Source organism: Hibiscus syriacus, unplaced genomic scaffold (assembly GCF_006381635.1).
Source record: "Hibiscus syriacus cultivar Baekdansim isolate YM2019G1 unplaced genomic scaffold, ASM638163v2 tig00110293_pilon, whole genome shotgun sequence".
Classification (NCBI taxonomy): Eukaryota; Viridiplantae; Streptophyta; class Magnoliopsida; order Malvales; family Malvaceae; genus Hibiscus; species Hibiscus syriacus.
In genome coordinates this window covers 194,672-218,492 of record NW_024062665.1, presented here as the reverse complement: position 1 = coordinate 218,492, position 23,821 = coordinate 194,672, and the positions used below count along the sequence as shown (strand labels likewise).

Here is a 23,821-nt window from a genome sequence, read left to right as displayed (position 1 = left end):
CCTCTAATATTTTATTTTAAGGTAAAAAGATTACAATATTGGATTAAAATCACTTTAGATTTTTTTTTCGGAGCATTTTGGTTCTAATATTTCTTTTTAAGAGAAAAAAAACTCATATTTAGAACGTTGATCATTTGTTAACTAATTATTTTCATCCACATAGAGGTATTTATGATTGAAAATAAAATAGTAGGGTCAAAATACTCAAAAAAAAAAATAAAAGTGAAAATGACTATTTAATCTAATGTTAAGAACATTTTTATCATTATACCATTATGTTATCTGTCAATAAATATATTCGAACAATTTTTTTTCAACTGCATTATTTGAAAAATTCAGCCAAATATTTAGAGTAGGTTTTATTTTTTTTTTTGGTATAAAAATATTATGAATTAGGTCATCAAATTTTTATTATTTGTTTCAATCAAACTACACATCATTAAATCAATAACGACCAGATTGATGTGGTGGTTTTAATTTTTTTTTAACAAATCCTTTGTATTGTATATTAATTCAATTTAATCCTAGTTTAAAATTAATTCAGCAAATTTAGCACTTGATATTTATAAATCATTTTAATTTGCTCCTCACTTTAATTTAATAAATTTAACTCTCAAATAAAATAATAGCACATATTATCATCTTACTAGTAAATATTAAAGAAAATTAATTCAGTGCCTATTGTCACAGACTGCCAGCCCAAGACCGAGCCCAGTTCGTTCAAGGCTGCCAGAGACTATCTTTGCCATGTTTTGGGCCTTCTAGAAGACCCAGCAGAGCTGGCCCATCAACCTTGGAGAGAGAAGAGGCATGATAATTATTTGAAATTATCTTAGAGATAATTCCCACTAATTATTATTTAATTTAGAGTTATAGATAGAGTAGGGCTCTTTTCTGACCGTTGATGTAATTTAATCTTAACCGTTGATTGTAGGGGGCTCCAACTATAAAAGGAGGCTCACCCCCACCTCATTTACTCACTTCAGATTGAGGAATACAAGTTAGCATTCACTCTAAACTCTCTCTTCTCCATTTGAGCGCCCATCTCTCTATTTTTTCCCATTTCCTTTATTTTTGCAACGTTCTAAGCATTCTCGCTTAGTGAAGGTTTGGGTTACTTAGCCGAGTTTCGACCTAGAAAACGACTAAGGCCGCACGAGCTTGCTAGCAGCAGTCTAGCCCCGTGACAAGTGGTATCAGAGCCTATTTTCTTTTTTATTTTCGTTGGTTCGAGATGGCACCACAACATGGTGAAGCGACGGGTTCTGATGGGAATGAAACCCGCAATGCTGGAAAGAAGAGAGCACCCTCGAAAGATGTTCTCACGTCCATCCAGGAGAAGGTTACCAGGCTCGAGGGTTCCATGACGGAAGCCAAGGTAGTGCTGGATGTGCTAGAGTCTGTAGACCTTGAAAAGCTGGGGTCGTTAGATCTCGATAAGCTGGAGTCCTTGGAGAGTATCAGGGAGGAGGTTCAGGATTCACTCAACGATTTGGATGTGAAGGTAACTGATCGAGGTGATTCCTTAGAAGCCATGGTAGTGGCTTTAAGGAAGGAAGTTGAGGAACTCAAGAGTAAGGGTTCCGATTCTGAGGTGGTCGAGCTAAAGAGGGAGGTCGAGTTGCTCAAGACCGAGCTATTGGTGTGTAAAGCTGCGTTCGGGAATAGCGTAGCCACGGTTGCACCCAAAGCCTTGGGTGACATCCCTAAGCCGGAGAAGTTCAAAGGAACCAGGTCCGCCCAGGATGTTGAGAATTTCCTTTGGGGGTTGGACCAGTACTTTGCAGCCACGGGCATCACAGAGGATGCCAAGAAAGTAAGCATCGCTAGTGTTTACTTGTCAGAGGTCGCCCTCATGTGGTGGCGACGCAGATGCAACGATATGAAGCGTGGGAACGCTGCCATCGAGACCTGGGTAGAATTCCAAGCTGAGTTCAAGGAACAGTTCTACCCAGAGTATGCTGAGGATGAGGCGCGATCCAAGTTGAGGCGTCTCAAGCAAGAAGGGTCACTGAGGGAGCACGTTCGAAAGTTTATCGAACTAATGCTCCAAGTCCCAAATTTGAGTGAAGAGGACGGGTTCTTCACCTTCATGGATGGGTTGAAACCATGGGCGAAGAACGAGCTAAGGCGACGAGGAGTTAAGGAGCTCTCGGTTGCCTTAACGACGGCCGAGTCAATCATTGAGCTTGGCGTCAAGAAGGTGGACTCCAAACCAAAGCCGAAGTTCTGAGGTAGCAGTGGTGATAGGGACAAGGCGTCCAAATCCGACAAAGATTCGAGTGGCAATGGGAAGCCCTTGAATGGTAAGCACTCGGATAAGAAAGACAAGCAAATTATCCAGTGTTACAACTGCAAGGGCCAAGGGCATTTGGCGAGGGACTGTCCGCAGAAGAATAAACTCTCGGCCATCAAGGAGAAAGATGGGGAGGAGAGTGAGACCCTAAAGCTTGGATCCATCCTTAGCACCATGGAGGTCAAGAAGGGTCGAAAGAAAAAAGGGTTGATGTTCGTTGACATCACCATTGCTGGCCAGAAATTGAGTGCACTAGTGGACACCGGTGCCTCCGAGTTGTTCATGTCAGAACCAGTTGCCAAGAGACTTGGTCTTTATGTCGAGAAGGCTTGTGGTTCTATCAAGACCGTCAACGCCAAAGAGGTTCCGATTGCGGGGGTCGCAAAGGGAATTGAGTTAACTGTTGGAGGTTGGTCCGGAACGGAAGCCATCAAGGTGATTCCTCTTGATGACTTCGACTTCGTGCTCAGGTTAAGTTTCTTGGACCGAATCAATGCTTTCCCAGTACCTTTTGCCGATTGTTTGTGCATCCTGGATCCAAAGCAACAGTGCATTGTTCCAGTGAGCCGAGGGCCCGGAGTAGGGGCCAAAGTTCTATCCGCAATTCAATTCTCGAAGGCGGTGCGTAAGGAGGAACCGTCCTTCTTAGCTGTCTTGGTGTGTGAGGAGCCAACCACAACCAAGAAAGTTCCTGACGTGGTGAGCCACGTGTTGGCAGAATTCCAAGATGTGATGCCTGCCGAGTTGCCTAAGAAGTTGCCTCCAAAGAGGGAGGTGGATCACAAGATTGAGCTTGTGCCGAATGTGGAGCCACCCGCTCGAGCTCCTTACCGAATGGCTCCGCCCGAGTTAGAGGAGATGCGCAGACAGTTGAAGGATCTACTCGATGCCGGGTACATCCGACCATCCAAGTCCCCCTATGGTGCCCCAGTGCTATTTCAAAAGAAGCACGATGGTTCTTTGCGGATGTGCATCGATTACCGGGCTTTGAATAAGCTCACGGTGAAGAACAAGTACCCGATTCCTCTCATTGCGGACTTGTTCGATCAGCTTGGTGGTGCAAGGTGGTTCACCAAGTTGGATTTGCGATCGGGCTATTACCAAGTCAGGATAGCCGAGGGAGATGAACCGAAGACAGCCTGCGTGACTAGGTACGGTTCGTATGAATACCTTGTGATGCCCTTTGGCCTCACGAATGCTCCAGCCACTTTCTGCACCCTGATGAACAAGGTGTTGCAACCTTTTCTGGATCGATTCGTTGTTGTCTACCTCGACGACATCGTCATTTACAGCAAGACGTTGGAGGAGCATGTTGAACACTTGAAGCAAGTGTTTCTGGTGTTGCGAGAGAACGAGCTCTTTGTCAAAGAGGAAAAGTGCTCATTCGCCAAAACGGAGGTTCCTTTCCTTGGCCACATTATTGAAGGTGGCAAGATCTGGATGGATAGGGACAAGGTTCGAGCCATTGATGAATGGCAAGTGCCAACCAAGGTGACGGAGCTGAGATCATTCCTGGGGTTGGTCAACTATTACCGGAGGTTTGTCAAAGGTTACTCAAAAATCGCAGCCCCCTTAACCGAGTTTTGAAGAAAGACAAGGCGTGGGATTGGGGCCCGAAGTGTCAAAGTGCCTTTGATGAAATCAAGCTTGCTATGATAAGCGAGCCAGTTTTGGTGTTGCCAGATCACACCAAGCCCTTTGAAGTTTTCACCGATGCATCCGACGTTGCCATTGGTGGGGTCCTGATGCAAGAGGGACATCCGGTTGCTTATGAAAGCCGGAAGCTCAATGAGACCGAGAGGAGATACACGGTCCATGAGAAAGAGATGACTGCAGTTGTGCACTGTTTACGCACATGGCGACATTACTTACTTGGGTCCAAGTTCGTGGTGTTTACAGACAATGTTGCCAACAGTTACTTCTTAACCCAGAAGAAGTTGTCACCGAAGCAAGCTCGTTGGCAAGAGTTCCTTGCCGAGTTTGACATGTCCTTGGAGCACAAACCTGGGAAAGTGAATTCCGTGGCCGATGCCTTAAGCCGAAGGTGTGACATGGAGTTTGTGAGTTTGCCGATGGGACAGTTGCGGGAGCGCATCAAAGAGGGGTTGTCACATGATCCGATAGCCCCTTCATTGATTGAGCTTGCCAAGGGGGGCAAGACTAGAAAGTTTTGGCTAGATGGAGGCTTGTTGTATGCTCGAGGACACCGCCTCTATGTGCCACAATTTGAAGGATTGCGAAAGGAGCTCATGAGGGAATGCCATGATTCCAAGTGGGCGGGACATCCGGGGATCCACCGGACTTTGGCCTTGATAGCGGAGCACTATTATTGGCCGCACATGGGCAATGATGTCGAAGCCTATGTGAAGACCTGTCTTGTGTGCCAGCAAGATAAGATAGAGCAAAGGAGACCAGCTGGATTGTTGCAGCATCTGCCTATCCCTGAGAAACCATGGGAAAGTCTTTCCATGGATTTCATTGTTGGTTTGCCTGTTTCCGATGGATTTTCTAGCATCATGGTCGTGGTGGATAGATTTTCCAAGTATGGGACTTTTATTCCAGCTTCCAAAGTTTGTCCAGCCGAGGAGGCCGCTCGTCTTTTCCTCAAGTACGTGGTGAAGTATTGGGGTGTTCCAAAGACGATTATCAGTGATCGGGACACAAGGTTTACTGGGAGGTTCTGGAAGGAGTTGTTCAAGTTGATGGGATCAAGCTTGAACTTCTCGACGAGTGTTCATCCCCAGACGGATGGGCAAACCGAGAGAGTGAATGCACTCGTAGAGACCTACTTGAGGCACTATGTGAGTGCCACGCAACATGACTGGCCAAAATTGTTGGATGTAGCCCAGTTTTCCTACAATTTGCAGAGGAGTGAAGCGACCAATCAGAGTCCATTTGAGATTGTTATCGGGCAGCAGCCGCTTACACCAAATGCGGTTGTGACTGGGTACCAAGGGCCAAATCCAACAGCATACCAATTTGCCAAGGAGTGGCAAGAACAACATGAACTAGCCCGAGCTTGTTTGCACAAGGCCGGGAAGCGAACCAAGAAGTGGGCAGATCGAAAGCGTCGGGATGTAAACTTTGAGGTTGGTGACCAAGTCCTTGCCAAATTAAGTGGTATCTTGCGCAACCCATATCACAAAGGGCTTGTGCGAAGATACGAGGGGCCATTCAAAGTTTTGAAGCGAGTAGGCACCATGGCCTACAAATTGGAGTTGCCTTCGACCATCAAAGCTCATCCGGTGTTCCATGTGAGTTTGTTAAAGCCATACCATCAGGATGAGGAGGAGCTAGATCGAGGTAAGTCACACCGAGCGCCAGTCGGGGTAAAGGTCTCATACGAGAGAGAAGTAGAAGCTATCCACGCAGAGAGAGCCGTTCATGGAGTGGGAAAACGACCAAGGCATGAATACCTTGTTCAGTGGAAGGGACTTCCGGAGAGTGAGGGAAGTTGGGAACCTTCCGAAGCCTTGTGGCAATTCCGAGATAAGATTGACCAGTTTCACTCTAGTCGCGCAACGAGGGCGTCGCTAGAACTAGTGGGGGAGAATGTCACAGACTGCCAGCCCAAGACCGAGCCCAGTTCGTTCAAGGCTGCCAGAGACTATCTTTGCCATGTTTTGGGCCTTCTAGAAGACCCAGCAGAGCTGGCCCATCAACCTTGGAGAGAGAAGAGGCATGATAATTATTTGAAATTATCTTAGAGATAATTCCCACTAATTATTATTTAATTTAGAGTTATAGATAGAGTAGGGCTCTTTTCTGACCGTTGATGTAATTTAATCTTAACCGTTGATTGTAGGGGGCTCCAACTATAAAAGGAGGCTCACCCCCACCTCATTTACTCACTTCAGATTGAGGAATACAAGTTAGCATTCACTCTAAACTCTCTCTTCTCCATTTGAGCGCCCATCTCTCTATTTTTCCCATTTCCTTTATTTTTGCAACGTTCTAAGCATTCTCGCTTAGTGAAGGTTTGGGTTACTTAGCCGAGTTTCGACCTAGAAAACGACTAAGGCCGCACGAGCTTGCTAGCAGCAGTCTAGCCCCGTGACACTATGCATAAATTATATGTTTCAATGAATCAAATATTAATTCTATATATAATATGCTATTAAATAATTATGCTATTAAATAATTATTGGAATTAATAATTTAAATATATTTAAATAAAAATAATAATATATATATAAAATAAAAATTAAACTAAAATGAATTATTATTATATATTTAATTTACTAACATTATTACAATTTTAAATATATTATCTTTTTAATAAAACAAACAACTCTACTTACATAAAAAATTACATTGATTTAAAGTTTGAATCTCATCAACAACCCTAACATTAAAAAACCATTAAATTTTGTAGACCAACATCCAATCCTCGAGCATAGGATTGTAAATGAGTAGAGTTGAATTTGAGTATTGTTGAACTCAATTATTCTCGGGAATTTTAAAATTAAGTTTGACTATACTCGAAAATTTGTGAGTTTAAAATTATCAAGTTTGATCCGAATTCAAAATAAAAAAATTAAAATTCAACTCGAAAGTTTAAAATTTTAAAGCTCCACTCAAAATAAAAAATTGAAGCACAACTCGAACTCGAACCTTAAGTACATGATAACTTTATATTGTATTTTTAAAAAAATAACATATAAATATTAATATTATTAATAATTTAATTTAAAAATCTAAAATTTTAATATATTGTTTTTTTTGAGTAGTTTGCAAGCTTCTCGAGTTGAGTATAAAATAATTAGTTTCAACTCGTTAAGAATTCAAGTAAAGTACGAGCTCGAGATAAGTCCATTCAATTCAAGTATTGATTGAGCTTTGACTGAATTAATGTTGAACAACCCACGGTCTGTCTCATCTCATTTATAATGGGTGTCATCTCTCTTATCTCAAAAAAGAAAAAAAAAAAAATCCTTGAGCCGTCGGATAGTTGGCATATACAACAGCTTAGTAAGCAAAATCCATTCCAGTTGCATTTGCGCGCGTGAGGCGTAAGCATTGTCACAGAATGCGGACCGTCCATATTCTGTGGAAATGGAATCTCATGAAATCGGAACAAATTAAACACACTCCTCTTTCTATATATGTTTTCTCATGCAACTAGCAGGCCTTCAAATTTTGTCATAAAATTGGAAGGGAATCACTCCCCTGATAGTAACTGAGATTCTTATATCGCATTTTTCCTTTAATAATATTCTGACCTAACCCAATTCATAGAAGCAACAACAGTCTCCGTTGCAATTCAAAGTTCATCTTCATCTACCTTCGGCTCTGGGTTCTCAAGTAAATTTTTGAGCTTTTACTTCTGTTTTTTTCTCTTTCTTGTGTGTTTCGGATTTGGGGTTTTAGTTTCTTTTTGTAGACTTTTAGTTTTATGGCCTTCTTCCAAACTGAAACTGTTTTTTTTTTTTTTGTATTCTGAAACTAGGAACTGTAAATAATTGAATTAAGTAGCTTCGACATGCCGTTTGTTTGCGTTTTCTTGGAGATGGGGTTGACGAAATTATGGAGGACGAGGTTTAGAGACATCCAGTTATTAGACAAGAAAAGTATTTAGCTTTGAATTTTTGTTGGATATTTTAAAAAATGATGACTGCTCAAACAAGGGAAAATTTATCATCCAAAGTGGTTTCCTAATGTTGATTTAGAAGAATTTCAAGGAGCAATTTTTAACTATATTTTACATTTCAAGATGTATGAATCAATGAAGGTTTCTCCTGGTAATTTTTAACTATATATATATATATATATATATATATATATATATATATATCATTTGGTAGAGATGTCAGATGATGTGTATTCGTTCTTTGAAGTTTTGTTTCTGCTTTATTCATGGAGAAATTGTCCATAAAGTGTGTAAAGTTCTCTTTTTGGATTAATGTGTCCAGGTAGATGGAAGATGGTGAAGTATTTGAGATGCAACTTTTCTCTGAAGGAAATAATGTGATTTTGATGCCCCGGAGTCGAAATTCTGCTCTGTTTGTTTATTTTCCGGGGAAGTAAATACTATTTTGGAATCATTAGAACGAAGGAACTCGGTAACCAAACTTTCCGGGCTCATAGTTTTCTATGTTATGGTTATGTTAGTAGAGATTATTGGTGGGGTGAAAGCCAACAGCCTTGCAGTTATGACAGATGCAGCTCACTTGCTCACTGATGTTGCTGGATTCTCCATATCTCTTTTCACAGTCTGGGCTTCGGCATGGACGGCAACGTCGTACCAATCATTTGGATTCAATCGTCTTGAAGTCCTTGGTGCTCTTCTATCTGTGCAACTCATATGGCTTATATCTGCTCTGCTAATATACGAGGCAGTTGACAGAATTCTCCATGAACATGGCAAGGTAAATGGTGCACTCATGTTTGCAGTTGCTGCTTTCGGATTTTTTATCAACTTGGTTATGGTCCTTTGGCTGGGTCATGACCACACTCACCATGCGTGTGGGGGAACAGATCAACATCAACAACATGACCATGACCATGACCTCGACCACCATCACCACAAACATGACCATGAGAGAGGGAAGCCTAGTGAGTTAACCGAGGACGAGGAGACTAATCTGGTGCCCAGTAGTACAAAGACAAACAAGATATTGAACATAAATCTCCAAGGGGCTTACTTGCATATCATGGCAGACCTAATTCAATCCGTCGGGGTGATGATCGCCGGAGCCGTTATTTGGATAAAACCAGAGTGGTTAATTGTTGATCTTCTCAGCACACTCATCTTCTCTACATTTGCTTTAAGCACCACTCTACCCATGCTTAGAGATATTTTCACCATATTGATGGAAAGGACACCAAGAGACATTAATATCGATATGCTCGAAAGTGGTATCAAGGGCATCAATGGAGTCCATAACATTCATGACCTCCACGTATGGGCGATAACCGTTGGGAAACTTGTGTTGTCCTGTCATGTTGAAGCTGAGCCGGGAACTAGTTCTAATGAAATACTCAGACAGATCAGTGATTACTGTGAAAAAACATACGAAATTCGTCACATAACTATACAGATCGAGTAGTCTTTCGGTAAGTTCCTTAACAAATCTTGCAATTTAAACAGCTTTACATTTTCTTTTCTATACTTTGTCGGTGAATGTAGATTGAATCATCGAAGATTGCTGACCAACTGTTGCAATTGCTTCGGCTTAAATGATATATTAATGAGTTAATGACTTGTAAACACTTGACTTGTCTGTGGTCCTTTCTTGGAGTTTCCTGATGCACCAGCGACACTCATGGTGGTTCCTTGGCCGGGAAAAGCGGGTTAGCCGCTGCTTCCTTGGTTACCAATGGTTTTTTTTTTTGGTTGGAACATGGTAGATCTCATTCAATATAACTTGGAATGTCCCAGTCATGTTCAGTCTACCCGTAACATACATTTCATTTGAGCCCCAGTCATGTTCAGTCTGCTTAGTGGAAGGGTTTATGGATGAATTTTCTTAAGACAAATTATAATATCCTTAAAATTTGATTTAATATTTTTTTTATTTCCGACAATCGAGAAATATCTACCGATGATAATTTTGAATTTATAATTATTGAAAATAAAGTGTGATTAGATTCGAATAAGTAGTAGTTGAAAGGAATTAAACCTAATTGGGATCAAAGGACAAAATTATGAATTTTTCAAAATGGGAAGTTTTGGATTAAATTGAATTGAAGAATGAACTACGAAGTTGCATGTAAAATAAACCCAATTTCCTTAGCTTGGTGAGTCATCAAGACATGAGGCTTGTGCTTATATCTAAGCTAATTTCAATTTAATTGAGATTGAAAGTTTTGACAAATAGCGGGGCAAACCCACAGTTTTGTCAATGGCAAGAGAGAAGTGAAAATTTGCTTTCTTTCTCCTTCCAAATTCCACCCCAATTGTCGCCATTGATGTCCCTTCAAAGCTTGAGTTTCAATTCCATTTTTAGTTCATAATTAGTGGTCAAGTTTGTTTTGAAGTTGGATCCTTCTAATATATCATGGGGTGATAACCTTCCCTTAAGGTAAGCTACTAAGAATTTAATTCTTAAACCCTAAATGCAAGGGATTTTATTTAGGGTTCACCAGGTTCTAATTTTAGCTCCTTAAACGAATTAATGAAATTTTGATATGAATATGATAATAGTATATTAGGCAATTTTTTTTCTGAATAACGTGTTGAAACAAATAGTCATATAGGGTTCAAGAAAAAATATTTCTTCAATTAAGATGTTTGATACGGTACTCATTGAAAGTCGTTTGGACCATACGATGACTTTGGAAAATCGCATAGATTACGGGATATCTTTTAAAGCTTTATACATGCACAATAATAGGAATAATTGGTGGAGCTTTAGAAGTAGTATTGTGGTCTAGACGACTTCCAAAAATTATTGTGTGGTCTATACGATTTTCAGAGACCATCGTGTGATTTAAGCGATTTTCAAAGATCATTGTATAGGCTGGGTAGCTTCTATTGTGTGATTCATGTAACTTTCAACAAATATGGTAACAAATACCTTAGGTGAAGAATAATTTTCCCTGCACTCTATATGGTCAAATATTTTTCAATACACTATTGAAACAATTTTTCTATATACACGTTGTTTGTTAATTAAAACCCCAATTGAAAAAGTTGAGAATCGAAGGTTAGCAGAAGCAATGTGGTGATTAGGGATACTCCTTGAGTTAGGGAGTTGTAATCATAACCGAATCAAATATTATGAATATCATGTGTGGGGGTAAGTTTTTGGTAAGCTAGTTAAAGTATATATTATGATAAATTGAGTTGTTATTGACGAGTAATATGTGTATGATCATTCGAACATGTTATGATTTATATGTATTAAGCATTATCAGGGGTCTGATATTTTATTCTGATTAATGATGAAGTTTAAGGCTCAATATGGTATTAAAATCTAAGTATCATTACAAGTTATTATAAAAACAAGCGTATAATTAGTTGGGTGTCAAATACATGTGTCGTATCACAGAATTTATTTGAGCTCATGTATATGTTTATGTATGATTTTAGTCATTTTGGCAGTATTCACGGGATGTGTATGATTGGTCTTTGGGTTACTTGTATAGGACCGGTTGAATTTAAATTATTAATATTTATTTTCGTATCCAAATATTTTAATATCAATATTTATATTCTTATAATTAAAAATATCTTAACTAACAACCAAATCTATTATATCACGTATATATATTTAATATTAGAATTTAATTAATTTTATAATCCAATTAATTTAAAGTAAACAATTAAAATAAAAAAAAATTGAAGTCTTTAAGTAAAATTGAAGTTCAAGGAAAGGGATTATATGATGGAAGGTTTCTGTTTTTAGTGTATTTTCTTAGGTTAACTTGAGTTCTTTTTTTGTAGAGTAAGGTCCCATCTTGTTTTTTGTTTTGAGTTTTTCTTCATAGATTAACTCGGGTTCTTCGGAGGGTAAAGTCTCCATCTTGTTTTGAGTTCCTCTTCAAATGTTAGCTCGGTCTCCTTTTCAAAGGATTAATTGAGATCATGTTTTTTATTTTGAGTCTCTCATTAAAGGTAGTGGTTCTTCTTCAGAGGGTAATATCTCCATATTATATGGTTGTAAGGAGACACGATATTACGAGAATCTCTTGTTATGATATTCGGATGACAGGTAGTTAACCTATTGATTGAGTAATTATGTTTGATATACCTTGTAGATTGGAATGCTTATGTTTGTATGTTGTTGTCTGATTTAGAGGACCCACTAGGCTCTATAGTTTATCTTATCTTTTATACTTTTCCTTTTGAATTATTCTATAATTTAAAAAAATGATTTAAACATTGATTTTACTATTTAACTATAACTCTTGCATGCATAATTTATATTAATCCAATTATTAAAATTTTTAAATGATTTGACAAGCACATTTTATATATAGGAGTCACTTTGATAATCATTACAATCTCTACGATCCAATCGTAATATAAGTCACTTGTATCTAAGTACATAACATGTATCGACACGTTTAATGATATAGTATCTAAATACACATTTCATTAACATAAAAATTATTAGTTAGGAATCAAAAACTAAATTTGCATTCAATTTGATTTTTATAAAAACAAGGATAAAGTTATATATGAAAGAGATAATATAAATCATTCAGTATCATTTTTTGACGACTAAAGTTGGAGGGATACCAAGTCATTTACTTGAATTGTACATCAAAACTTGAATAACAACCACATAAATACTTCTTTAATGATAAACCTTAAACATGTTCATCTTAAAATTTTATTTGTATTCGTTTCATATAAAAAAATTATATTATTAACGTATGCATATCTACCCTAAAAAATATTTGTAGATCCACTGCCAATGAGACCCAAGATGAAAACTTAGCAAACACTGTCAGCCGTTATTTTCCCAAGAAGAAACTCATCAATCTGAAGATATTTTCCAAGGAAAATTTTGTCAATTCTACCAGCTCTATCTAATTGGGTGAGCTGACACATCAACTTTATCTCAATGATTGAGCTATTTTTGGACTAGCAACAGAGTTGTATAAGTTTTCTCTTATATAATGGCTGTCCCTTTTTTCCCATATGTATGGGGTAAGGGGAGGTAAGATAGTAGGCTGCCCCCAACACCAGGTTGAGAGCACTCTCTTAATGGTATGCAATTTGATTATAAATTATAATATATTGGAATTAGAACCCCACCTCATTCCTGGAAAAGCAATGGGAATTTTGACAAATTTTAGATGCTGGATAAGAGAGTGCTTATTCTTCATGGAAAAACTTAATCCTTTTCATATTTCTCTTCAAATTGAACCCGAATTTTAGATGGACCGAGTTTATCCATTAAAGGACAGATGGCAGTAAGCAATTAGCCGATGCCAAGTGGACCCCTGGTGGCACTTATCCGTTATGTTTAAGACATATTATTTGCAGTGCAGAGGAAACTTCATTTCAAAATTTTGCCATAAAATATAGTAACACATCATCATTATTGGTTGATGATGATGTGCACATGGGCTGCACTGCAAATGGCTATTTGTTTAGCCATTTTATGGGAAATTCTATATATTTGATGATTACTGAGACAGTTTGAGATATATCCTCCCATATACTCTGGCTTTCCCATAGTCTATTTGAGAAGAAAAGGAAATGGAGAGCAAGAAAGAAGTTGGTTCGTCATCCTCATTCACTGCTGATCTTTTTGGTTCCAAACAATCATCATCATCATCATGCAAAGGGATTTTCAGTTCAATTTTTCCACCTCCATCAATGGTATAAACTGTTCAAAAAATGGTAGATTTCATTGCAGTTCAACAAGAATCTAAAACACTCCCTTTCTTCTTTTATGACAAGATTTAGTTCATGTGTCTCGTTTTGATTCATTTTCTTTATTAAGATTTCTAGTCTGATAGGAGTTCTCATTATTCGAAATTTCAGGCATTAGAATCATGGACGAAACAGCCTTTACAACATGGAATGCAAGGTTAATGAACAATGATATTTTGTTTTCACATAACTGAGTTGACTGTGGAGAATATATGGTGGAGAGAACCGTAACAGCAACTACAATGTCGTGTTGCAGCTGCAATTTAAATCTCCGGTTTTTACTTGCAAGATAGTGTCCTGATTAACATGATCTGATTTTGTTTTACTCATATAATGTAGCTCCACTTGCTGAGAGTGCAACCTATAGCATAACCAACAAGGAAATGAACTCTGTTTTCAAGGAAGAAAGGATGGAACCATGCCATTTAAGTTCATCTATTTACTATGGAGGCCGAGACAATATATGGTCATCCCTCAAGTACCCAAACTTCTACATCATATCCTACTGTAAGTTTCGAGATTCATCGAATCTGATCCCAGGAAAAAAAATGAAACCTACTTTGTGATCCATGCATGAAAGTAATTGTGTTCAATATTGTGAATGAATAGTTTAAGAAAGATGGAGAAGATCCTAACGGAAGCAATTCACAGGATGCTTCTAGGGGAAACTGGTGGCAAGGTACACTTCTTTTCTAATGCAACTATGAATTATACCATATCGATATCTCGAAACTCGACTTTGATTTCTGCAGGTTCACTTTATTATTAGAGCCTAGCTTTTCAGTGCATAGCACTGTCCATCAGTTTCCCAAGGTACTTTTCATTTCAAAACTTTAACTACTTTTCTTTCACAACCTTACCCTTTCATTTACTATTTGTTTTGAATCTTGACATTTTGCAGGAATTTTTCATAAAAGCAAGCAAATAATCATGGAAGATATAAAGTATAAATAAGTTTCTGACATGGACAGATCCTACATAGGGTTCTGTAATATGACATGTTTTCATAATTTTATCCGGAAATGAATTTTGAGAAGTCTCCATTATAGGCTCTTCTCTGGGTAATTTCTATTTGGCTTAGGAGAATGATTGCTTCTATAAATATAGATACCAATGCTTGAGATGCAATTTTCCAGTATTCATAAAGAAGGATTGCCCTTTGCAAGGAAAATAAATTAAATGCAAGACTGAAATAGAATATCAACATATTTCTAGTGGCAATGAGCAAGAAAAAGTTACTTTTACTGATATCTGCAATTTCACATGGTTCCAAGTGCAGATATGAGATGAAATTCTTCTTAACACACCGTCACTAGCATTTCTTGCCTAAATAAGCCAAGACTATGTAGATCCAAATGTCCCTGTCATGCCGTCTATATTTGTACCAGGCTGAAAGAGATTACAGCCCATAAATTCAAAGAAATAAAATAGGTTTAATTAAAAAAATTCCATAAAAAGTTATGTAAATTGTTCTTCAGTAGTCTGCAGAAGCTCTTGAATGATATTACAATGAAGGTTTCTTATGAAATTCAATGCCAAGTAGCAGCTAGATTTGTTCGGTTCCTTGCTTGAGTATGCAATGATCGAATGGTCTTCCAGTCGCATCTTGAGTGTGAAATTACTTCCATACAATGGCCCGCTCAAGTTGTTGGCCTTGAACTGTAAAAAACTAAATTACTAGTTGGATATATTAAAAAGGTTGAATTTGGAGAAGTGGGAAAAAATACCCTTAATATTTTATTAAGTAACTATTTTGGTACTAATTCTTTTAAGTGCTTCGTCCCTACATTTTATTTGGAGGTAAAATGCCTTAGGATTGGATGAAAACTATTAGTTAATGAACAGTAAAAACTTATCGTTGACAATATAATTGTTCATAATCAGGTATCCGTATGTTCGGGTACCGAAATATTGACCCGTTACCTAACCAACTAAATTTGGATGAGTACCCAATTCATATTTATTTTATTTTTATTTGAATAATATTACTTTTAAAATTCATATAAAAAACATAAACTTAAAATTTAAAACTATAATACATAATCCACTCATATACTTTAAAAATGCAAATTACATAATCTAAAGATAACACTTAAAATTAAAAAAATATAATAAAGAAATGTAAATAAATTTGGAATGTTCTAAAGTTAAAAGAAATAATTCAAAATGTTATGATAAAATAATTTAAGAATTTAGAATATTAAGATGAAGAAATTTAGGTATTGAGAATGAAAAATCCAATAAAAAAATAGGGAATCAAGTTACTGGTGAAGTGAATTTTGTGATCCAGTTCTGGCCCGTAAACCTGTGAAGAACTGTGATGGGTCAGATACTTGACCCGTAAATTCATGTATTTACGGTCCAAAACTAGCGGTTGTTGGCAGTCGCCGTTGGTCGTTGCTGGAGACCAAAATACAAGGTCGGACGTTTTTGGTCCTCTAGTTAGAAATATGCGGTGGGAATATTCAAATGGTGAGCCATTCGCTGCAAATATAACCCCAACCGTTCGCATTTTAATGGTCCTTTCCCCGAGACATATTGCACCCGTCAATGGAAGGAGTACATTCACTGGACGGATCTCCAAGCTGAGGCTCAGATCATCGGAATCTAAAACCACCCAAACTTAGCTAGCCTTTTTTTTTATCTTTCCTTCTATTTTTGCTTTGAGCTAACCTTGATTTCTCTGGTTGCAGGTGGCGGCTGGAGTGCGAAGCACTGGCGAATCTAGAAATTTATAAATAAGATCTAAAATTTTAATTTTCTTTTTTTTAAAATAATGGATGTAAATTTTTTTTATTTTTTTATTTTTTTTAACATATTATACTAAATTTTATTTATTTTTCTTAAATAATATGATACACTTGACCCGAACTTAGTGCATCCGACCCTAGTGTGAAGGAGGGGCGGTCTTCACCGTAGTTGTTGGACTACTTTCAAGGCCATCGCCGATGATCACTGATGCAACACAAGTATCCCAACAAGTGATTTTCCTTAAAACAAAATAAAATCATCTCGATTTATTAATTCGGTATTCCAAAAATAAATACAAGACATTCACTTGATATAAAACAATTCAGAAATATATAAATCCACTTTAATTTACTCTTAATAAATATTATACTTCGTAAAATATTCGATACTATATTTAAATATTTTAATTTCATAAATTATTTAATTAAATACTTTGGACTCTCGGATTAGATTTGGATACACGATTTGAGTTCGTGAAAGGTATTATCACGTCGCTCGATTTTGATTTGCGGTTTGTTGGTGGTATTTTAATAGTTTCATCTCCTTTCGGGGTTTATTTACCGATGCGATCAGATCTATTCGTATCTATATTTTTTCGAGTTTATTTGGTTTAATATTTTTCTTATATGGTCATCGTGATCTTAAGTGGTTAATTTTTTTGTATTTAGAAAAATATCTTTATTATATGTTTACATTACTGTTGTGATTTAAACCTTTATTGTAATTTAAATATTTTTTATTTTTAATAAAATTAATGATTTCTATCATAAAAAAACATAAAGTATGTTTTTATTTTACATAATAAAGTACGTTTAAGTTTATTTATTTTTATTTAAGAATTAAGAGATAGTACATTATTTAAGTAGGATACTTCTTTTAAAAAAATATACTAATAAAAAATATAACTAATATTTAATTAAATAGTTACTTTAATTGTTATTTTTCATTTTAGAACATTTTGGTTTTCAATGTTTTATTTCGGACAAAAAAACCCTAACATTTAACTAAATAAGTACTTTAATTCTTATAATTTTTTAGAATATTTTACCCATCAACGTTTAATTTTAGAGTGAAAAGACTCGCACTTTGGAGCTTTAATCTTTTGTTGACTAATAAATTTCATCCTCATAAGGGCTATTTTGCATATAAGGGCCAAAATATTTGAAAAAGAATATGAACTAAAATGACTATTAATTCCAACAATAGGGGCAATTTTATCGTTAAGCCGAAACATTAGCCTGCTTGTTAGATCAGAATCAGATTGAGGTTCAGATTGAATTTTGTAAAGTATTTTAACCTGTAAAATGGATCTAGAAGGGCAGTAGACAATGATGGAGTTTATTTTCCACTCAAAGTGAAGACAACTTGAGCCAGCAGCTATTGACTACTGAAAAAGTAGATGCCTCCAAGGAACATAGCTTTAATGTTGTTAGAAAAGTTGGTCCATTTTGAAGTGCAAATTCACATTTAGAAAACGTATAGAAATAAACAACTCTCAATATCCAGCCATCTCCACATTTTCATTATCCACTCCATTGGCCTTTGAGTCTTCAGCTCCACTTTACCATTAACTTGCTGCACCAGGAAAAAAAAAACCAAAGCAATGGAGAAGCAACAGAAACCCGGTCATTTGGTGCTTGTTATGGTACCCTTTCAAGGCCACATAACACCTATGCTCCAGCTAGCTACTATCTTACACTCAAAAGGCTTCTCAATCACTATAGTTCACACAGAATTGAACTCTCCTAACCCTTCCGACTACCCCGAATTCACCTTCGTATCGATACCAGATAAGCTCACAAAATCTCAACTTTCTGGTAAAGATGCTGCTGGTCTCTTTCAGAGTCTCAACAAGAACTGTGCAGCACCATTGCAACAATGCCTCCAAAAGATAATGAATTCTCAGGGTCATATTGCCGCCATCATCTATGATACGATCATGTTTTGTGCTCAAGCTATTGCTGATGATCTTAGGCTACCAGGGATGACTCTGCGTACGAGTTCTGCTACAATGTTACTATTATATAACGCCTTTCCTGAACTTGATGAGAGAGGTATAGATCTTTAATGTTTGGTTGCAACAAGTTCTACACATGATTATTCAGATGCATGCTAAATTTTGTATACAATTCGGAGAAGAATAATCTCCTAACATTTGCGTTACAGATTTCATTTCAAAGATTGAATCGCCAGAGCTTCAACCTCTTCAGCTTCAACGCTTTCGCGCATTACTATTTCAGAATCCAACCGAAGCGATGGTGGAATTCAGAGCCACATTCTTGAATGCTGTGATGTGCTCATCAGCTATAATTGTGAACTCAATGGAATTTCTTGAACAAGAAGCAGTGCCAAAGGTTAAAAAATTCTTCCCAGCTCCAACTTTCACCATAGGACCATTACACAAATTAGCTCCAACGATATGCAGCTCACTGTTAACTGAAGATGATAAATGCATTTGTTGGCTTAACAAACAAGCCCCCGAATCTGTCATCTATGTGAGCTTCGGTAGCATAGCGAGCATCGATAAGGAGGAACTAATCGAGGCAGCTTGGGGGCTAGCCAACAGTGAACGACCCTTCCTTTGGGTGGTGAGGCCTGGTATGGTTTGTGGCTCAGAATGGATAGAACTATTGCCAAATGGGTTCCAGTAGAGTGTGGGACAAAGGGCTTGCATTGTACAATGGACGCCTCAAAAGGAAGTGTTGGCTCATGATGCAGTGGGTGGATTTTGGAGCCACTGTGGCTGGAATTCAACTATGGAGAGTATTTGTGAAGGGGTTCCGATGCTATGCAAGCCTTTCTTTGGAGATCAACACTTGAACACAAGTTACGTCTGTAATGTTTGGAAAATAGGGATGGAATTGCATGAGCTAAAAAGATGGAGCGTAGAAAGAAAAATAAAAAGACTGATGGTGGATATGGAAGGTAAGGAGATCAGAAAGAGAGCTATGGGTTTGATGAAGGAAGCTGCTCTTTGTTTAATGAAGGACGGCTCTACAAGCTGTTCTTTCAGTGATTTAATAAACCAGATATCATCAGTTTCAGACACTTGAAACTGATCATCCTCGAACTTTTAGTTTATAAAGTATCAGAGCCGGTCCTGACATTTTAAGAGCCCTAGGTCAGGAGTTGATGACAAGCAGATAAGTGAGGGCCCACATTTAATTTCCTTTCGAATCATTAAAATGGGACCTATTGAATCACTATATTTTTGAGTTTTTTTTAATAAAAAATGACGTTTAAAAATATTTTTTAATTATTAGAGCCCACTAAATTATCATATTTTCGAGTGTTTGAAATAAAAAAATACGTTTAAAAATAATTTTTAATTATTAAACTTAACAATATTTTTAAAAATGACCCCTTTAAACTTGGGGCCTAGGCGGTCGCACCTCTTACCTATGCCCAGGGCCGGCCCTGTAAAGTATGGCAACTGCGTTGCTTCTTATTTTTATTTTTACTTTTTGAAAATAAGCTGGGATAATGAGAAAGCACACATATTTGCAGCATTGATGTATTGTTTTGTTAAACATCCCACATTATTAAAAGAGATATTTGGGGATTTAAAAAATAAAAAATGAGATCCAAAATTTTAATATTTTTATTCAAAAAAATTGGGTATGTAAATTTCATTATTATTTTTTACTTTTCATAACAAATTGAATTAAATTTAATAAATTTCTCAAAATAATAAATATACAATTGAATCCCATATAGATTATATATATCCGCCCCTAGAAAGAAGATAAAAGGAAGTCCTCCTATAGGTCAAGAGAGAAGGGATCGAAGACGCTACTCCTTCAATTCTCAAAAAAGAATGTTAAAAATAATTTTGTGATTCGAATTTTTACACTTACTCATTAAAAATATTACTCAAAATTTTTAAAATTCTATTTTTCTCTAGCAGATACTTGGGATAATAACCATTTATATATTTCCAAATTAAGATACAATAAAGTGTAGAACTGCGTGATGGACATGATGAATATTTATAAGAAGAATAAATTACATAAATGATCATTCATATTTAATTTTCTTTTATTAATATTTCAAAAATAATAATTTGATCATTGGCATTATTAATTTATAACAAATAAATCACTTATCGTTAACAACCATTACTAAGAGTAACAAAAAAATAATATGACGCATTAAACCGGTTGTTTGACTGATTGTTTGACTCTCCTCTTTAAATACCACATTCTCTAAAATTCTTAATTTAAGCTTTTCAAATTTAAAGTAGGGTAAACTGCTTATTTGACCACTTAACAAATAATAGATAATTTTTTTATTAATTTAGGGTAGTTACAAAATAGTATCTATTCTAAAGATTCTTAAACGTTTGACAATGAAAGCTCAAACATCTTTGTAGTTTTTGGTGCTCGAACTTGAGACCTCTAAAGATATCAACCATCTCTTTAATGACTGAGATAACTTAACTCATGATAAAATAATAGAGATTGATTAAGTATTTAATCTCAAAAATTAAAAAGGATAAAAGTTTAATTTTACTTGATTAAATCATAAATTTTGAGATGGACAAAAACAATTTTCATTCTCTGCGTGCCTCAAAACAACAAGGTAATTTTTTAAGTATACTTATCTGTATTTGATTTATTAATCGACTAATCTGGATCGGATACTGCAGGGGCAAGGGTGACCCTCTCAACCGAAATTGCTCCATTCGTGAACGTCAAGATTCGAACCCCTAACTTTTCTAAATGATTTAGTATCTCATCTCACTAAATCAATTATTTGTTGATAACAATTTAGTAACTTTAATTCCAAACAAAAAAAATGGATGTCCCTTGTTCCCATATGTAATGGGGTAAGGGGGAGGTAAGATAGTAGGTTGCCCCCAACACTAGGTTGATAGCAGCTTCCGTAGAGACCTCCGAATTATAAAATGCCCTTCATGGGACTCGATCCCACAACCTCAAGATTAATAACCTTGAGTTCTACCAACTGAGCTGGATGGTCATTTCTTTAATTCCAAACAAGAATGTTGTCAATGAAGAAAAGTTAGCAACATGTAGAAAGAATACATATTTTTTTTCTTTTATCTCTTCCAAGAATACATGCAAAAAATTAGAATTTGCGTATAGCTTTGAGACTCCTTAAAATAGAACCCCACCGTGTGGTTATTATTGAGAGGAGATAATTGGTGTCATACTTTTTTCCTAGACAACCTTTTTATAGATAAGTGGAGATGGAGAAGCAAAGGTGGTTTCTATGTCCATTCGAGGGGACACACGCACCTTTCAATACCTCAGTACCGCACTCTTCTTCATGCCATTGGCCACAAACTCAAGGTAGCCAATTTCAATTTCTCTTGAGTATTAAGAAAAAGTAGATGTGGCTTGCTTGTTTTTCTGGAAAAATGGTCAAATTTGGTGTGCTAATTGGACTAAACGTACCGGGGGGGGGGGGACTGCTTTTAATATGCCATTGACCTTTGAGTGTCCAATTTCATTTTTCCATTAACCTCACGAAAATTTGCCACACCGAATCAATGGAGAAACAACGAAAATCAGGTCATTTGGTGCTTGTTATGGTACCCTTTCAAGGCCACATAACACCCATGCTCCAGCTAGCTACTATCTTACACTCAAAAGGCTTCTCAATCACCATAGTTCACCCTGAATTGAACTCTCCTAACCCTTCAGACCACCCTGAAATTGCCTTTGTTTCGATACAGGACAAGCTCACGAAATCCCAATTCTCGCTTAAAGATGTTGCAAGTCTCACGCTGATTCTCAATAGAAACTGTGCAGCACCATTACAGCAATGCATAACAAATATATTGCATTCTTACGATCATATAGCCGCTGTTGTCTACGATACACTCATGTTTTGTGCTCAAACTATCGCCGACAATCTGAGTCTACCGGGGATAACTCTTCGTACATGCTCTGCTACAACGTTGCTATTATTTCCTGTCTTTCCTCAACTTGATGAGAAAGGTATACTTCTTTATTGTCTGGTTGCGGCAACTTGATGTTAAGGCAGAAGCAATCGGACATGCTGTTTGTCTGTAATGTTAAACTGTTCCAATCCAATCCACTAATAATCCAAGTGATTCGGTCAATATCCTAAACTCTTTAAATTTGTCTTACAGATTTTATTTCTGAAATTGAATCGCCAGAGCTTCAAGTTCTTGAGCTTGAACGCTTTCGTGCATTATTATCACAAAATCCAACTGAAGCTGTGATGGAGAGTAGATTCGCATTCACGAATGCGGTGAGGAGCTCATCAGCTATAATTGTGAACTCAATGGAATTTCTTGAACAAGAAGCACTGTCAAAGGTCAAACAATACTTCCCTGCTCCAATTTTCACCATAGGACCAATACATAAATTAGCCCCCAAGGTTTACAGCTCATTGTTGACTGAAGATGATAAATGCATCTCTTGGCTCGACAAACAATCCCCCGAATCTGTCATTTACGTGAGCTTCGGTAGCATAGCCAGCATCGATAAACAAGAACTGATCGAGGTGGCTTGGGGGCTAGCCAACAGTAAACAACCCTTTTTGTGGGTGGTTAGGCCTGATTCGGTTCGTGGCTTGGACTGGAATGAACCATTACAAAACGGATTCCAGGAGAGTGTGGGAGAAAGAGGCTGCATAGTGAAATGGACACCTCAGAAGGAAGTGTTGGCGCATATATCAGTAGGTGGATTTTGGAGCCACGGTGGCTGGAATTCAACCATTGAGAGCATTTGTGAAGGGGTGCCAATGATATGCAAACCTTTCTTTGGAGACCAACACTTGAACTCAAGTTACATATGTAAGGTTTGGAAAATAGGGTTGGAACTGCATGAACTAGAACGCGGGAACATAGAAAGAACAATAAGAAGACTAATGGTGGATATGGAAGGTAATGAGATCAGAACGAGAGCTATGGATTTGAAGGAGAAAGCAGCTCTTTCTCTGATGGAAAGAGGTTCTTCAAGCTGTTCTCTCCATGATTTAACAAATCAGATTTCATCAGTTTAAGAGACATGAAACTGAACATCATTGTTGTACTTTTAGTTTGTCATTATCTTTAAGCTAGAATATAGAAAAATATCAAACATTTGCAGCATAAATGTAGTCTTTTGTTAAAACATTTTGCATTGTTAGAAGATGAATCCTTTAAGAAAACCATTGTTTCAACATACAAATCGACAACATATAAGAAAACTATCTCAAATTGTTTCATCAGAAAATGAGAGAAGTTGATCAACCAGAAATCTGGAAAGCTTTGACATCTGGTTTATTCACAGTAAGAGTTAGAACCCCATTTTCCATGGAAGCTTTCGCCTTATCCATCTTTACATTCTCAGGCAGCCTGAATCTCCTCATAAGCTTCCCACTGCTACGTTCAACCCGGCGCCAGTTATCGTTCTTGTCTTCCTTCTCAACATCTATCAATCTCTGTTGCTGTTCTGTCCATGTCTCGA

At 37.0% G+C, this 23,821-nt stretch overlaps 2 protein-coding genes and 2 pseudogenes across 6 annotated transcripts; all 4 read left to right on the top strand.

Moving 5' to 3' along the window:
* The first annotated feature begins 7,351 nt into the window (after positions 1-7,351).
* On the top strand, positions 7,352-9,494 carry LOC120116324 (annotated as a pseudogene).
* A 3,866-nt stretch (positions 9,495-13,360) lies between these two features.
* On the top strand, positions 13,361-15,070 carry LOC120116355. 5 transcript variants are annotated; one of them, XR_005515540.1, is made up of 6 exons: positions 13,361-13,574; positions 13,740-13,785; positions 13,968-14,135; positions 14,238-14,307; positions 14,381-14,441; positions 14,530-15,070. XR_005515540.1 is itself a non-coding variant. In XM_039136869.1 (4 exons), the coding sequence occupies exons 1-4, from the start codon at positions 13,452-13,454 to the stop codon at positions 14,240-14,242; spliced, it is 342 nt and encodes a 113-aa protein (XP_038992800.1). In that variant the 5' UTR covers positions 13,365-13,451; the 3' UTR covers positions 14,243-14,523. The 5 variants fall into 5 exon arrangements, 2 of the variants coding, with proteins under 2 accessions (XP_038992799.1, XP_038992800.1); XR_005515538.1 differs by having other exon boundaries at positions 13,365-13,574; positions 14,238-14,441; positions 14,530-15,066; XR_005515539.1 differs by lacking the exon at positions 14,530-15,070 and having other exon boundaries at positions 13,365-13,574; positions 14,381-14,523.
* Positions 15,071-17,892: 2,822 nt separating this feature from the next.
* On the top strand, positions 17,893-19,884 carry LOC120116323 (annotated as a pseudogene).
* A 1,963-nt stretch (positions 19,885-21,847) lies between these two features.
* LOC120116322 (UDP-glucose iridoid glucosyltransferase-like) lies at positions 21,848-23,517 on the top strand. The gene is made up of 2 exons (XM_039136837.1): positions 21,848-22,342; positions 22,498-23,517. The coding sequence occupies exons 1-2, from the start codon at positions 21,892-21,894 to the stop codon at positions 23,373-23,375; spliced, it is 1,329 nt and encodes a 442-aa protein (XP_038992768.1). The 5' UTR covers positions 21,848-21,891; the 3' UTR covers positions 23,376-23,517.
* Positions 23,518-23,821: the final 304 nt, after the last annotated feature.